The 17613-nt window shown below is 46.3% G+C and overlaps 1 protein-coding gene across 2 annotated transcripts in view; it reads left to right on the forward strand.

The window, feature by feature from the left end:
- LOC129811519 (disks large-associated protein 2-like) overlaps window positions 1-17613 on the forward strand; it is a 100559-nt gene that overhangs the window by 37355 nt on the left and 45591 nt on the right. For both annotated transcript variants that reach the window (XM_055862892.1, XM_055862893.1), the window contains 2 exons: window positions 12170-12356; window positions 13412-13631. In XM_055862892.1, coding sequence (XP_055718867.1) covers window positions 12170-12356; window positions 13412-13631 — 407 coding nt within the window. The remainder of the gene's footprint in view (window positions 1-12169; window positions 12357-13411; window positions 13632-17613) is intronic.

Consider the following 17613-nt stretch of genomic DNA (forward strand, 5'->3'; position numbering starts at 1 on the left):
TGTGACATCAGCTGATGTAAGAAGGGCTTTATAAATACATTTGATTGATTGAAATTTGAAATTTGATAGACTAGGCAATCAGGATATATAATAAACAGATTAGCAGCAGCATATGTGAATAGTGTGAAAGTGTGTCTATGTGTGAGTGTGTGTGTGGCGTCAATATGCATGTGTGTGTTTTGTGTTTGTGAGCGTATGAAGTGTGTGTGTGTGTGTGTGTGTGTGTGTGTGTGTGTGTGTGTGTGTGTGTGTGTGTGTGTGTGTGTGTGTGTGTGTGTGTGTGTGTGTGTGTGTGTGTGTGTGTGTGTGTGTGTGTGTGTGTGTGTGTGTTGGAGTGTCAGTGTAGTGTGTATGAGTGTGTGGGTAGAGGCTAGTGGGTCTGCATAGAGCCAGTGCCAGGGAGTCAGTGTAGTGTGTATGAGTGTGTGGGTAGAGTCTAGTGGGTCTGCATAGAGCCAGTGCCAGGGAGTCAGTGTAGTGTGTATGAGTGTGTGGGTAGAGTCTAGTGGGTCTGCATAGATCCAGTACCAGAGAGTCAGTGTAGTGTGTATGAGTGTGTGGGTAGAGTCTAGTGGGTCTGCATAGAGCCAGTACCAGGGAGTCAGTGTAGTGTGTATGAGTGTGTGGGTAGAGTCTAGTGGGTCTGCATAGAGCCAGTGCCAGGGAGTCAGTGTAGTGTGTTTGAGTGTGTGGGTAGAGTCTAGTGGGTCTGCATAGATCCAGTACCAGAGAGTCAGTGTAGTGTGTATGAGTGTGTGGGTAGAGTCTAGTGGGTCTGCATAGAGCCAGTGCCAGGGAGTCAGTGTAGTGTGTATGAGTGTGTGGGTAGAGTCTAGTGGGTCTGCATAGAGCCAGTGCTAGGGAGTCAGTGTAGTGTGTATGAGTGTGTGGGTAGAGTCTAGTGGGTCTGCATAGAGCCAGTGCCAGGGAGTCAGTGTAGTGTGTATGAGTGTGTGGGTAGAGTCTAGTGGGTCTGCATAGAGCCAGTGCCAGGGAGTCAGTGTAAATCAATTAAGATAAAGAAATAAATAAGAAAGACGGTCAATGTAAATAGTCCAGCTAGCCATTTGATTAACTGTTCAGAAGTCTTTCAAAATAAAACATTTAAACAGATATATACAAATAAGAGTGCATAAACATAACAGGCAGGGGTATTACATATCAAGATTCATTTTTTATTTGTTAAATACTTTTATGGTGCGTATTGCTTTTTGTTTTTTAATTTACTGATCATTTCAAAAAAGTATTTAAATTCTATCTTAAATAATGTGAAGAGGGGTTTGTTCTCTGCCCACTTAATTTTTGTAACAGTCCTGACCTGTTTTATGTTGTTTTTTATGTGTTTATGGTCAGGGCATGTGTTTTGGGTGGGCAGTCTATGTTATCTGTTTCTATGTTGGTTTTGGGTTACCTGGTATGGCTCTTGATTAGAGGCAGGTGGTTTGCGTTTTCCTCTAATTAAGAGTCATATTTAGGTAGGGCGTTCTCACTGTTTGTTTGTGGGTGATTGTCTCCTGTGATGTCTTCGTCGTTGTCGATGTATTTTCACATACGGGACTGTTTGGCTGTTCGTGTGTTTTGATGTACCGTTCCTGTCCGTGAGTTTACGTTTAGTGATGTGAGTTTATGTTCAGGTTTCGTTCTACGTTATTTTGTAAGTTTGTTAAAGTGTTTGTTTTCGTGTTGCCATCATTATTCAGTTTTGTCGTTTATAAATAAAAAGATGGCTTATTTCCCTCAAGCTGCATTTTGGTCTGAAGATCCTTCTCTCCTCACCTCGTCCGAGGATGAGGAGAGTGACAGCCTTGACAGAATCACCCACCACGCTAAGACCAAGCGGTATGGGAATGCTCTACGGAGCAACAAGGACTTCTGGACTTGGGAGGAGATCCTGGACGGTAGAGGACCTTGGGCTCAACCAGGGGAATATCGCCGTCCAAAGGAGGAGTTGGAAGCAGCGAAGGCTGAGAGGCGCTGGTATGAGGAGGCAGCGCGACGACGCGGTTGGGAGCCCGTGAGTCAGACCAAAAAATTTCTTGGGGGGGGGCACACGAAGAGTGTGGCAAAGCCGGGTAGGATACCCGAGCCAACTCCCCGTGCTTACCGTGGAGGTAGAAGGCGTCGTACTGGTAAGACACCGTGTTATGCGGTAAAGCGCACGGTGTCCCCAGTACGCGTGCTTAGCCCAGTGCGGGCTATTCCACCTTGCCGCACTGGGAGGGCTAGGTTGGGCATCGAGCCGGATGTCATGAAGCCGGCCCAACGTATCTGGCCTCCAGTACGTCTCCTCGGGCCGGCGTACATGGCACCAGCCTTACAGGTGGTGTCCCCGGTTCGCCTGCATAGGCCAGTGCGGGCTATTCCACCTCGCTGCACTGGCAGGGCTACGGGGATCATTCAACCTGGTAGGGTTGGGGAGGCTCGGTGCTCAAGAGCACGTGTCCTCTTTCACGGTCCGGTAGACCCGGTGCCACCTCCATGTACCAGTCCTCCGGTGGCAGCCCCCCGTACCAGGCTGTCTCTCCGGGTTCTCTCTCCTGCTGTTTCCTCCTCTCCAGCGCAGCCAGTGCCTAGACCACGTACCAGGCTGTCTCTCCTTCTCCTTCCTACAGAGCCATCCGTCTCCCCAGCGCCATCTGAGCCATCCGTCTCCCCAGCGCCATCTGAGCCATCCGTCTCCCCAGCGCCATCTGAGCCATCCGTCTCCCCAGCGCCATCTGAGCCATCCGTCTCCCCAGCGCCGTCTGAGCCATCCGTCTCCCCAGCGCCGTCTGAGCCATCCGTCTGCCATGAGCCTGCAAAGCCGCCCGTCTGTCATGAGCCTGCAAAGCCGCCCGTCTGCCATGAGCCTACAGAGCCGTCCGCCAGACAGGAGCCGCTAGAGCCGTCCGCCAGACAGGAGCCGCTAGAGCCGCCCGCCAGACAGGATCTGCCAGAGCCGCCAACCAGACAGGATCTGCCAGAGCCGCCAACCAGACAGGATCTGCCAGAGCCGCCAACCAGACAGGATCTGCCAGAGCCGCCAACCAGACAGGATCTGCCAGAGCCGCCAACCAGACAGGATCTGCCAGAGCCGCCAACCAGACAGGATCTGCCAGAGCCGCCAACCAGACAGGATCTGCCAGAGCCGCCAACCAGACAGGATCTGCCAGAGCCGCCAACCAGACAGGATCTGCCAGAGCCGTCCAGCCAGGACCTGCCAGAGCCGTCCAGCCAGGACCTGCCAGAGCCGTCCTGCTATGACCTGCCAGAGCCGTCCAGCCAGGACCTGCCAGAGCCGTCCAGCCAGGACCTGCCAGAGCCATCCAGCCAGGACCTGCCAGAGCCGTCCAGCCAGGACCTGCCAGAGCCGTCCAGCCAGGACCTGCCAGAGCCGTCCAGCCAGGACCTGCCAGAGCCGTCCAGCCAGGACCTGCCAGAGCCGTCCAGCCAGGACCTGCCAGAGTCCCTCAGCCAGGACCTGCCAGAGTCCTTCAGCCGGGATCTGCCCCTTGTCCCGGTGCTGCCCCTTGTCCCGGTGCTGCCCCTTGTCCCGGTGCTGCCCCTTGTCCCGGTGCTGCCCCTTGTCCCGGTGCTGCCCCTTGTCCCGGTGCTGCCCCTTGTCCCGGTGCTGCCCCTTGTCCCGGTGCTGCCCCTTGTCCCGGTGCTGCCCCTTGTCCCGGTGCTGCCCCTTATTCCAGTGCTGGTCCTTATCCTGGTGCTGCCCCTTGTCCCGGTGCTACCCCTTGTCCCGGTGCTGCCCCTTGTCCCGGTGCTGGCCGTTTATTTAGGGGAAGGTAGTTTTAGGGTGGTCAGTGGAAGGGGTAGACAGAAGAGGGGAGTGACTATGGTGGTGTGGGGAGAGCGTCCAGAGCCGGAGCCACCACCGTGGTCAACTGCCCACCCAGACCCTCCCCTGGACTTTGTGCTGGTGCGCCCGGCGTTCGCACCTTGAGGGGGGGGTTCTGTAACAGTCCTGACCTGTTTTATGTTGTTTTTTATGTGTTTATGGTCAGGGCATGTGTTTTGGGTGGGCAGTCTATGTTATCTGTTTCTATGTTGGTTTTGGGTTACCTGGTATGGCTCTTGATTAGAGGCAGGTGGTTTGCGTTTTCCTCTAATTAAGAGTCATATTTAGGTAGGGCGTTCTCACTGTTTGTTTGTGGGTGATTGTCTCCTGTGATGTCTTCGTCGTTGTCGATGTATTTTCACATACGGGACTGTTTGGCTGTTCGTGTGTTTTGATGTACCGTTCCTGTCCGTGAGTTTACGTTTAGTGATGTGAGTTTATGTTCAGGTTTCGTTCTACGTCGTTTTGTTATTTTGTAAGTTTGTTAAAGTGTTTGTTTTCGTGTTGCCATCATTATTCAGTTTTGTCGTTTATAAATAAAAAGATGGCTTATTTCCCTCAAGCTGCATTTTGGTCTGAAGATCCTTCTCTCCTCACCTCGTCCGAGGATGAGGAGAGTGACAGCCTTTACAATTTTATGGACAAAGAATCTTCCATGAAAGATAAACAAACAAACAATGGAAGTTAAATCAGGGTCCATATCATTTGGATCACAATAAAAAAATAAAAAATAACATCAGTCTCTCAGATTAACATTAAAAGTTGTTTCTTTTAAAATAAAATCTTCTAACTCACTCCAAAATCTTCTGACATAAGAAGAGTCCCAAAATAAATGTTCAAGAGTTTCTGGGCCACAACCACAAAATACACATTTGTTATCAATAGCTATTTAGAATCTGTGTATAATAAAGGTCTTTACAGGGTAGATTCTATCAATGAGATTGTATGATACTTCTTTCACCTTATTAGATATACAACATTTACCAGATAACGAAACTTTGTTCCAGTTCATTTGTCCTAGGGCTGCATTACAGTACATTTTAGCAGAGGGAAACGTAACATATTGACATAGTTTTCTTATATACATGTTATTACATTTATAGTTTAAAATGTAAATTCCTTCTAATTGTATTGAGGCTACACAATCCTCAACAGTTGCACTTGGAGTGTTGTTATATTCTCCTAAAAGAAGAATTGCACCTTCAGGGACAGCTCTAACAACAAATTGATACTCCTCAGGAGTGAATGTAACATTGTGTGTTCTCATAAATTCTTGATAATCATATAGTTGGCCATCATTATTCAATAATTATTTAACCCAAATAATGTTGTTGTCAAACCAGTTCTGGAAAAATATAGACTTGTTTTTGTATTTTATGTCTTTATTATTCTAGATTGTATACCTATGTGGGGAAAATTACAAGTACTTGTTTATGAAATTTGAAGAGCTTAATAGGGATTTTACCCATATCAAAGTTGCATTTGAATAAAAATTATATACCACCAATTAAAAAAATATTTCACCTTTATTTAATTTAATTTTACCATGTAGGCTAGTTGAGAACAAATTCTCATTTGCAACTGCGACCTGGCCAAGATAAAGCAAAGCAGTTCGACACATACAACAACACAGAGTTACACATGGAATAAACAAACATACAGTCAATAATACAGTAGAAAAAGTCTATATACAGTATGTGCAAATGAGGTAGGATAAGGGGGGTAAGGGAATAAATAGGCCATGGTGGCGAAGTAATTACAATATAGCAATTAAAAACTGGAATCATACATGTGCAGAATATATATATGTATATATATATACAGTGGGGAGAACAAGTATTTGATACACTGCCGATTTTGCAGGTTTTCCTACTTACAAAGCATGTAGAGGTCTGTAATGTTTATCATAGGTACACTTCAACTGTGAGAGACGGAATCTAAAACAAAAATCCAGAAAATCACATTGTATGATTTTTAAGTAATTAATTTGCATTTTATTGCATGTGATAAGTATTTGATACATCAGAAAAGCAGAACTTAATATTTGGTACAGAAACCTTTGTTTGCAATTACAGAGATCATACGTTTCCTGTAGTTCTTGACCAGGTTTGCACACACTGCAGCAGGGATTTTGGCCCACTCCTCCATACAGACTTTCTCCAGATCCTTCAGGTTTCGGGGCTGTCGCTGGGCAATACGGACATTCAGCTCCCTCCAAAGATTTTCTATTGGGTTCAGGTCTGGAGACTGGCAGGGCCACTCCAGGACCTTGAGATGCTTCTTACGGAGCCACTCCTTAGTTGCCCTGGCTGTGTGTTTCGGGTCGTTGTCATGCTGGAAGACCCAGCCACGACCCATCTTCAATGCTCTTACTGAGGGAAGGAGGTTGTTGGCCAAGATCTCGCGATACATGACCCCATCCATCCTCCCCTCAATACGGTGCAGTCGTCCTGTCCCTTTTGCAGAAAAGCATCCCCAAAGAATGATGTTTCCACCTCCATGCTTCACGGCTGGGATGGTGTTCTTGGGGTTGTACTCATCCTTCTTCTTCCTCCAAAAACGGCGAGTGGAGTTTGACCAAAAAGCTGTATTTTTGTCTCATCAGACCACAAGACCTTCTCCCATTCCTCCTCTGGATCATCCAGATGGTCATTGGCAGACTTCAGACGGGCCTGGACATGTGCTGGCTTGAGCAGGGGGACCTTGCGTGCGCTGCAGGATTTTAATCCCTGACGGCGTAGTGTGTTACTAATGGTTTTCTTTGAGACTCTGGTCCCAGCTCTCTTCAGGTCATTGACCAGGTCCTGCCGTGTAGTTCTGGGCTGATCCCTCACCTTCCTCATGATCATTGATGCCCCAGGTGAGATCTTGCATGGAGCCCCAGACCGAGGGTGATTGACCGGCATCTTGAACTTCTTCCATTTTCTAATAATTGCGCCAACAGTTGTTGCCTTCTCACCAAGCTGCATGCCTATTGTCCTGTAGCCCATCCCAGCCTTGTGCAGGTCTACAATTTTATCCCTGATGTCCTGACACAGCTCTCTGGTCTTGGCCATTGTGGAGAGGTTGGAGTCTGTTTGATTGAGTGTGTGTACAGGTGTCTTTTATACAGGTAACGAGTTCAAACAGGTGCAGTTAATACAGGTAAACTAACAGGTCTGTGAGAGCCGGAATTCTTACTGGTTGGTAGGTGATCAAATACTTATGTCATGCAATAAAATGCAAACTAATTACTTAAAAATCATACAATGGGATTTTCTGGATTTTTGTGTGTGCAAACCTGGTCAAGAACTACAGGAAACGTATGATCTCTGTAATTGCAAACGAAGGTTTCTGTACCAAATATTAAGTTCTGCTTTTCTGATGTATCAAATACTTATCACATGCAATAAAATGCAAATTAATTACTTAAAAATCATACAATGTGATTTTCTGGATTTTTGTTTTAGATTCCGTCTCTCACAGTTGAAGTGTACCTATGATAAAAATTACAGACCTCTACATGCTTTGTAAGTAGGAAAACCTGCAAAATCGGCAGTGTATCAAATACTTGTTCTCCCCACTGTATGTATTTATGAATGTGCAAGTAAAGATACTGGGGTGCAAAGGAGCAAGATAAATAAATAAATACAGTATGGGGATGAGATAGTTGGATGGGCTATTTACAGATGGGCTATGTACAGGTGCAGTGATCTGTGAGCTGCTCTGACAGCTGGTGCTTAAAGCTAGTGAGGGAGATATGAGCCTCCAGCTTCAGGGATTTTTGCAGTTCGTTTCAGTCATTGGCAGCAGGGAACTAACTGTAAGGAAAGGCGGCCAAAGGAAGAATGGGCGTTGGGGGTGACCAGTGAGATATACCTGCTGGAGCGCGTGCTACGGGTGGGTGCTGCTATGGTGACCAGTGAGCTGAGATAGGGCAGGGCTTTACCTAGCAGAGACTTGTAGATGACCTGGAGCCAGTGGGTTTGGCGACGAGTATGAAGCGAGGGCCAGCCAACAAGGGCATACAGGTCGCAGTGGTGGGTAGTATATGGGGCTTTGGTGACAAAACGGATTGCACTGTGATAGACTGCATCCAATTTGTTGAGTAGAGTGTTGGAGGCTATTTTGTAAATAACATCGCCAAAGTCGAGAATCCGTGGGATGGTCAGTTTTACGAGGGTAAGTTTGGCAGCATGAGTGAAGGATGCTTTAATAGGAAGCCGATTCTATATTTAATTTTGGATTGGAGATGCTTAATGTGAGAATAGAAGGAGAGTTTACAGTCTAACTAGACACCTAGGTATTTGACGTTGTCCACATATTCTAAGTCAGAACCGTCCAGAGTAGTGATGCTGAACGGGCGGGCAGGTGCGGACAGCGATCGGTTGAAGAGGATGCATTTCGTTTTACTTGCATTTAAGAGCAGTTGGAGGCCACGGAAGGAGAGTTGTATAACATTGAAGCTCGTCTGGAGGTTAGTTAACACAGAGTCCAAAGAAGGGCCAGAGGGATACAGAATGGTGTCGTCTGCGTTGAAGTGGATCAGAGAATCACCAGCAGCAAGAGTGACATCATTGATGTATACAGAGAAGAGAGTCGGCCCGAGAATTGATCCCTATGGCACCCCCATAGAGACTGCCAGAGGTCCAGACAACAGGCCCTCCGATTTGACACACTGAACTCTATCAGAGAAGTAGTTGGTGAACCAGGCGAGGCAATCATTTGAGAAACCAAGGCTGTTGAGTCTGCCGATATGAATATGGTGATTGACAGAGTCAAAAGCCTTGGCCAGGTCGATGAATACGGCTGCATAGAAATGTCTCTTATCGATGACGGTTATGATATCGTTTAGGAACTTGAGCGTGGCTGAGGTGCACCCAAGACCAGCTCGGAAGCCAGATTGCATAGCGGAGAAGGTACAGTGGGATTCGAAATGGTTGGTGATCTGTTTGTTAACTTGGCTTCGAAGACCTTAGAAAGGCAAGGTAGGATAGATATAGGTCTGTAGCAGTTTGGGTCTAGAGTGTCTCCCCCTTTGAAGAGGGGGATGACCGTGGCAGCTTTCCAATCTTTGGGGGATCTCAGACTGTACGAAAGAGAGGTTGAATAGGCTAGTGATAGGGGTTGCAACAATTTCGGTAGATAGATTTAGAAAGAGAGGGTCCAGATTATCTAGCCCGGCTAATTTGTAGGGGTCCAGATTTTGTAGCTCTTTCAGAACATCAGCTGTCTGGATTTGGGTGAAAGAGAAATGGGGGAGGCTTGGGCGAGTTGCTGTGGGGAGTGGAGGGCTGTTGATCGGGGTTGGGGTAGCCAGGTGGAAAGCATGGCCAGCTGTAGAAAAATGATTATTGAAATTTTCAATTATAGTGGATTTATCGGTGGTGACAGTTTTTCCTAGCCTCAGTGCAGTGGGAGGAGGTACTCTTATTCTCCATGGTCTTTACAGTGTCCCAGAACTTTTTTGAGTTTGTGCTACAGGATGCAAATTTCTGCTTGAAAAAGCTAGCCTTAGCTTTCCTTACTGCCTGTGTATATTGGTTCCTAACTTCCCTGAAAATGTGCATATCACGGGGGCTATTCGATTATAATGCAGAACGCCACAGGATGTTTTTGTGCTGGTCAAGGGCAGTCAGGTCTAGAGACAACCAAGGGCTGTAACGGGCTTCCTCCTTCTCTTCATCCGAAGAGGAGTAGCAAGGATTCGACCAAAATCCAGCATTGGAGTTATACATATTATTTATTACAAGGAACAGACGAAGACGGAAAAACTCTTGAACAACAATACAAAACAACAAACGAAGTAGACAGACCTGGACTACGAACTTACACGTAACGAAGAACGAACGAACCAGTACTGACTACAAACAAAACGAACGAACGATACAGTCCCGTATGTTGCAACAAACACAGATACAGGAAACAACCACCCACAAACAAACATTGTGAAAACACCTACTTTAATATGGCTCTCAATCAGAGGAAATGAAAACCACCTGCCTCTAATTGAGAGCCATATCAGGTCACCCTTTAACCAACATAGAAACACATAACATAGACTACCCACCCAAACTCACGCCCTGACTGTCAAACACATACAAAATAACAGAAAACCGGTCAGGAACGTGACAAGGGCTATATCTGTTTCTGGTTCAACATTTTTTGAATGGGGCATGCTTATTTAAAATGGTGAGGAAAGCACTTATTTAAAATGGTATTATTATTATTATTTACCCCCTTTTCTCCCCAATTTCATAGTATACAATTGTTAGTAGTTACTATCTTGTCTCATCGCTACAACTCCCGTACGGGCTCGGGAGAGACGAAGGTCGAAAGCCATGTGTCCTCCGAAACACAACCCAACCAAGCCGCACTGCTTCTTAACACAGCGCGCATCCAACCCGGAAGCCAGCCGCACCAATGTGTCGGACGAAACGCCGTGCACCTGGCGACCTGGTTAGCGTGCACTGCGCCCGGCCCGCCACAGGAGTCGCTAGTGTGCGATTAGACAAGGATATCCCTACCGGCCAAACCCTCCCTAACCCGGACGACGTCAGGCCAATTGTGCGTCGCCCCATGGACCTCCCGGTCGCGGCCGGCTACGACAGAGCCTGGGCTCGAACCCAGAGGCTCTGGTGGCACAGCTAGCACTGCGATGCGGTGCCCTAGACCAATGCGCCACCCGGGAGGCAGAAGGCACTTCTAAAGAATACCCAGGCTTTCTCTACTGACGGGATAAGGTCAATATCCTTCCAGGATACCCGGGCCAGGTCGATTAGAAAGGCCTGCTCGCTGAAGTGTTTTAGGGAGCGTTTGACAGTGATGAGGGGTGGTTGTTTGACCGCAGACCCATTATGGATGCAGGCAATGAGACAGTGATTGCTGAGATCTTGGTTGAAAACAGCAGAGGTGTATTTGGAGGGCAAGTTGGTTAGGATGATATCTATGAGGGTGCCCGTGTTTACGTATTTGGGGTTGTACCTGGTGGGTTCATTGATAATTTGTGTGAGATTGAGGGCATCAAGCTTAGATTGTAGGATGGCCGGGGTGTTAAACATGTACCAGTTTAGGTCACCTAGCAGCACGAGCTCTGAAGATAGATGGGGGGGCAATCAATTCACATATGGTGTCCAGGGCACAGCTGGGGGCAGAGGGTGGTCTATAGCAAGCTACAACGGTGAGAGACTTGTTTCTGGAACGGTGGATTTTTAAAAGTAGAAGATCGAATTGTTTGGGTACAGACCTGGATAGTAAGACAGAACTCTGTAGGCTATCTCTGCAGTAGATTGCAACACCGCCCCCTTTGGCAGTTCTATCTTGTCGGAAAATGTTATATTCCGACAATACTTCTTGTAAGCGTGCAGATTTGTGTCCCTCTCCTTGAAAGCGGCAGCTCTAACTTTTAGCTCAGTGCAGATGTTGCCTTTAATCCATGACTTCTGTTTAGGATATGTACGTACGGTCACTGTAGGGAAATGTTGTCAATGCACTTATTAATGAAGCCGTTGACTGATGTGGTAAACTCCTTAATGCCATCGGATGAATCCCGGAACATATTCCAGTCTGTGCTAGAGAAACAGTCCTGTAGCTTAGCATCCGCTTCATCGGACCACTTCCTTATTGATCGTGCCGTTGGTACTTCCTGTTTGAGTTTTTGCTTGTGAGCAGGAATCTGGAGGATAGAGTTATGGTCCGATTTGCCAAATGGAGAGCGGTAGAGAGATTTGTATGCATCTCTGTGACGGCGTGAGTGAAGGCTGTGTTTCCCTTATGGGGAAGCACATTTAATTGACCTGACTGACACGCTCCTGCTATCTCAGAAATGCTTGCTCTGATTGCTAACTAGCTCCTCATTTGCATTTCCCTCATCTCCAAGCATTGATTGGCTGCTACAGCACAATAGCAAATCGAATTGCCATTTCGGGGACACTGTTGAACACAGCAATTATTTAGTGGAGGGAGGAAGATCCCCCCTCTCTTGGTCAATGCAATGTCATAATCAGTCTCAGTCTGAAGTTCAGCTCACCCAGAGGATGCCTGCCGTGAAGTAATTAACACCTAACTGTTTTATTCCCTTTTGTAAGACCTGTGGCCATCTGACAAATTACATTTTTATTTGTCAAACTATGTTTAATAAGAATTATTAAGACAATTTCTACAACACCTTTACAAGTATAATAATCTCCCTTTCTATCTATTTGTGTCTCTACCATCTCTCTCTCTCTCTGTCGTCTCTCTCTCTCTCTTTGTCGTTTCTCTCTCTCTGCCATCTCTCTCTCTCTGTCATCTCTCTCTCTGCCATCCCTCTCTCTCTGTTGTCTCTCTCACGCTCTCTGTCGTCTCTATCTCTCCATTCAGTCAGAGCTTCCAGGTGCAGGCCTCCAGAGACATGCACCCCCACCCCAGCTTGGCCCTGGAGCCCTCCACCATCTATAACTACCGGCAGCCACCTCTCCCAACAGCCCAATTCCGCTCCAGGAACCAGAGTTACATGCGGGCAGTCAGCACTCTCAGCCAGGCAAGCTGTGTTAGCCAGGTCAGCCAGGTGAGTCTCTGGCCTATAACAATGATATGTACAAGATATAATAATTGTATTACGTCAGATATCGTGACGGACGTCTGCTCAGACTCTGGCAACGCGTTAGAATGACGCCACCCGTCGGAAGACAATGGGATATTATATGATATTCCATACTGTAGCTCCCTATCCTTCTCACTTCCTTCATTCAGTCTTGACCCTCCCTTAGATGCATATACTTTACTTTTATATTTTGCATTTGTGCAAAATTGAGTCCTGAGTCTTTTATGTGTCTGGTTTATATTAATTTAAGATCTAAATCTCTCTCTTAAAGTCAGCGTGTATTGATTTGTCCCAAGTCTTAAAAGCTCAACCTCTCTCCCGCTAATTCTCTGGCTTTATCTCTGCCTCCACGGCACCCTGCTGAGGTTATTACAAGATTATATATCTCGCAATAGAACAGGATCCTTATCTACGATTCTCAGGATTGCCAAATGGGAATGGTGAGATAAACATCGAACCATTTAAACTTCCCTAAATTGATATCTCTATATCGCAAGATGCACGTCTGTCTCAGGATATTAAGATCGCCAAATAATGGTTCTGTTGAGATCAGGACACATTGTCTCAGGGGATTCAGAGGGAACTAACACTCATACAGTATGCTATGCCACTAGAATATGTTACCTTGACTTCCTCTAATCCTTTACACATTTCAACATAGATCTAGATTTCAGAATGCATTATTTAGGCAACTGTGGCAAACTGGAGGAATTGAGAAAAACAAAAAACAACAACCAAAAAACGTTGTCCTGGTGAGCAAGTCGTATGCTTGACATTTCACAAAGTAATTGCGCATCAAGACGATGCTCAAATGAACAATACATTTGCAGACGTTCTCCTTTTCAAACATTTGCTCTCCTGGCAATTAGCTGGTAGCCATTTCAAGCAAACACTTTTTTATTAAATGCTAAGAAAAGAGCATAACATCAAACGTTGTATACAACCAATTAATGTTTTCCCACAAAGACAAGAACTATCATTGAATTGAGCCTTTCTCGCCCTGCTGTTCTCTCCTCCAGGTGAGTGAGACAGAGATAAACGGTCAGTTTGAGTCAGTCTGTGAGTCGGTATTCAGTGAGGTGGAATCTCAGGCTGTGGAGGCTCTGGACCTGCCCGGCTGTTTCCGGACACGGAGCCACAGCTACTTAAGGGCCATCCAAGCTGGCTACTCCCAGGATGATGACTGCATCCCCAACATGACCTCCTCCACCCTCACCTCTACCATCAGGGCCACAACAGGTCAGAACAACAGGGGAGGAGGGGACTGCACCACATTAACAGATACAACACATACTGTGTACATTAGAGTATGAACACTATTGAGATGACAGCTGATCTCTTATCCAAAGTGGATGATAAGTTGATATAGCCATGCAAAGTAAACCTTATACACAAGGGTAGACAGTTCCCGTTTGTAAATATCAAAATGTTATATCAAGTGAGATTTAAGAAATTAACAACATGCACATGACATTTCTTGTGATGCTCTGCTCTTGAAGTGCTTTATGAAATGGCACCATACATCTGCATGAACTACTTTTACATATTTCCTGATTGTTGATATAAAGAGCATATTCAAGTACAGTTTATGAGTTGCTTTGAGTCAATCCATCATATTGCATTTTTAATTCAGTCATTCATATTCTCATTCCACATAATATCAGAGAGTGAAGATATGAACCCTATTGAAATGATTCTGCAGGCACATGAAGTGGACGTTATATCACGAGACCTTTTCAGATTAAGTGAGGATGGATTGTTTTTTCTCCCTCGTTGCTGTTTCCTTACAATAGCTTTTTCTTTTAGTTGATGGAGTTAATCGCCTTCAGCACAATCTGGCTCTAAACCTCATTTCATGATAAGCCACAGATCCTTTGCGTGTGTTCTCAGCTTGACTGAAACTCTGGGCAGGGGAAATAGTGCTGAGATGAACAGTCCTTCAACTCCAGAGTCTTAATGACTGAATGGGTTTACTACAGCTTTATCTACCTGTACTTACAAACCACATTGTGATGCATACACGTTGTTGCCACAGCAACGGCTTTGAGTTTTCTCTCCCACAGATTCTCCAGTTCAGTTCCCACAGATTCTGGTGTTTCATGTGGCAGGTAATGACTGCACTGGTCAATAAAATTGAGGTCACAAAAGCAAGAGTTGTATTTTTTTATGTGGGATAAAATAAACTGCGAATATGACACTGAGTGAATAAAAATAATTTCAGCAAACGGTCCTGTAAGGTCATCTACTTCGCCAGAGGATAAACCATAGCAATGACATTGTTTCCCATTTCTGGATACACACAAAAACAACAACAACCTTCCCCTGGTAAAGAAGTGAAGACCCATTCTTTCTACCGTGGAGTTCTACCAATGATATTAGGGAGAGGTCAGAGAAGGTGTGGGCATCTGGAGAATTGTGCATTTGACAGATTTTCACCAGTTATTTACACTGCTTTCTCAACAAACTAAAACATAATCTTTACATTTGTCATGGCAATTTCATGCAATCTATGGTGTGGAGGATGGGGTGTGTCTGATGTCAGGAGTCTTTGGGCGATTGGTTCCACCCTCTGACTTCAGGTAGATAGGTCATACTGGACCTCATGATGTTCAATAGGGTTCATATACTTCCTGATAGTGGTTGGGGATGTGTTGCTCATCTTTGCTTCTTTTCAGTGCACAAAGTTACACCTGTATCATATCTGTGGTGAAGGTTTTGAATACCATGCATACAGTAGGTTTTTACAGTGTCTTGTTCTTTGTCATGTGTTTTGGGGTCTGTCTTTGTGCAGTGAAAAGATGAGAAGCATGCAAGAGCATGATACAGGTTCATTTGAGATTGAGAAGGCAGTGTAAACTATAATCAGAAATATGAGTCAAAATGGGACTATGTGTAATGGAACGTTTAGTGTAATATTGATAACCAAAATGTTTTATTTTCGGAAAGGTTTCCTTGTCTAGCTTCGTAGATCCAAGAAAATACTATAATAATGAATTTTAGACACTGAAGATATGAGACAATTTCAAGTCTTATTTTGACTCATACATTCCTTAACTTAAAAACTGCATGACTTGATGTCTGTGCTTGGTGGCTAAAACTAGCACATTCTCTCCAGCTGCTCACACCTGTGACCTGACGACATACTACACATATTTACCTTTGTCTTCCAGAGGGAAAATATGCACAGGAAGCCACTAGCTTACCTGAGTACCTGGCCAGTGTACGTCGAGACGTAGCAGACATAGTTCCATTGGCCCATGACGATCTAGGCTGCCCTATCAGAAGAAACAGACTGTATCTCCAAGACAGTACCGGTGCCACAGCCAAACCTCAATCTGGGCCCCCTGATTCACCCAGCCTGTTCAGGCCCCCTAAACCTAGCTTCCAGGCCCCAGAGAGGCCCTCACCCAAAGCCATCGAGGCCAGTATAAAGGAGTCGGCCCACCTAGCTGCAGCGATCAGCATGCAGTGGAAGGAGGAAGTGTCGGCCATGCGTCGTGAGTTGTCTGATCTCAGGAGGGACCTGTGCACTGAGCTCAGGGCCTTCAATAGCAACTTCAACACCTTCACGCAGCACTACAACACGTGGTCTCCACAGCCTGGGGCTGCTGGGGGAGCAGGGTCGGGTGGGGGAGAAGGGGTGGCTGGGAGAACATGGGCGGCTGGGGGAGAAGGGGTGGCTGGGAGAACATGGGCGGCTGCGAAACGGGCTAAAGTGGCTCAAGTGTCTGTAGGGACGCAGGCCAGGAGCAAGGTGCTGGTGAGACAGAGCACGGCAGACGCAGCCGTTAATTGTCCTGAGGAGGAAGAGGTACAAGAGAAGCAGTCCGTCGTGAGGCGCCGTCTTCCTAAACAGATCTCAATGGACCCAGCCATTCTAAGGCGTCCGGCATCACTGTTTGTAGAGGGTTCTATCCCGATCACTCTAGATTCCGTACTTGTGGATCCAGTCACCATGATCCAGCCAGAACCAGTGTCAGACTCATCAACCTCTGTGGTTTGCCCAGAACCACTAGACCAGAACACTAAGAGCCTATCAGATCAGTTATCTCCAGACCCAGTCAGCATGAGCTCCTCAGAAGCACAGTCTGTGGATCCAGCCATAGAGGACCCTGTAGATTCAGAGCAGCAGTACCCAAAGACTGTGTGCTCTCCAGATTCAGTGTCCACAGACGTGTATCGTTTGGAAACAGACAAGTCCACAGACGTAGTTAATGTGTACGGTTTAGAAACAGACAAGCCCACAGACATAGCTAATGTGTGCAGTGTAGAAACAGACAAGCCCACAGACGTAGCTAATGTGTACGGTGTAAAAACAGACAAGCCCACAGACATAGCTAATGTGTGCAGTGTAGAAACAGACAAGCCCACAGATGTAGCTAATGTGAACGGTGTAGAAACAGACAAGCCCACAGACATAGCTAATGTGTGCAGTGTAAAAACAGACAAGCCCACAGACATAGCTAATGTGTACAGTGTAGAAACAGACAAGCCCACAGACGTAGCTAATGTGTGTGGTGTAGAAACAGACAAGCCCACAGACGTAGCTAATGTGTACAGGGTAGAAACAGACAAGCCCACAGACGTAGCTAATGTGTACAGGGTAGAAACAGACAAGCCCACAGACGTAGCTGATGTGTACAGGGTAGAAACAGACAAGCCCACAGACGTAGCTAATGTGTACAGGGTAGAAACAGACAAGCCCACAGACGTAGCTAATGTGTACAGTGTAGAAACAGACAAGCCCACAGATGTAGCTAATGTGTACAGTGTAGAAACAGACAAGCCCACAGACGTAGCTAATGTGTACAGTGTAGAAACAGACAAGCCCACAGACGTAGCTAATGTGTACAGTGTAGAAACAGACAAGCCCACAGATGTAGCTAATGTGTGTGGTGTAGAAACAGACAAGCCCACAGACGTAGCTAATGTGTACAGGGTAGAAACAGACAAGCCCACAGACGTAGCTAATGTATACAGTGTAGAAACAGACAAGCCCACAGACGTAGCTAATGTGTACAGTGTAGAAACAGACAAGCCCACAGATGTAGCTAATGTGTGTGGTATAGAAATAGACAAGCCCACAGACGTAGCTAATGTGTACAGTGTAGAAACAGACAAGCCCACAGATGTAGCTAATGTGTGTGGTGTAGAAATAGACAAGCCCACAGACGTAGCTAATGTGTGTGGTGTAGAAACAGACAAGCCCACAGACGTAGCT

Source organism: Salvelinus fontinalis, chromosome 15 (genome assembly GCF_029448725.1).
Source record: "Salvelinus fontinalis isolate EN_2023a chromosome 15, ASM2944872v1, whole genome shotgun sequence".
Lineage (NCBI taxonomy): Eukaryota > Metazoa > Chordata > Actinopteri > Salmoniformes > Salmonidae > Salvelinus > Salvelinus fontinalis.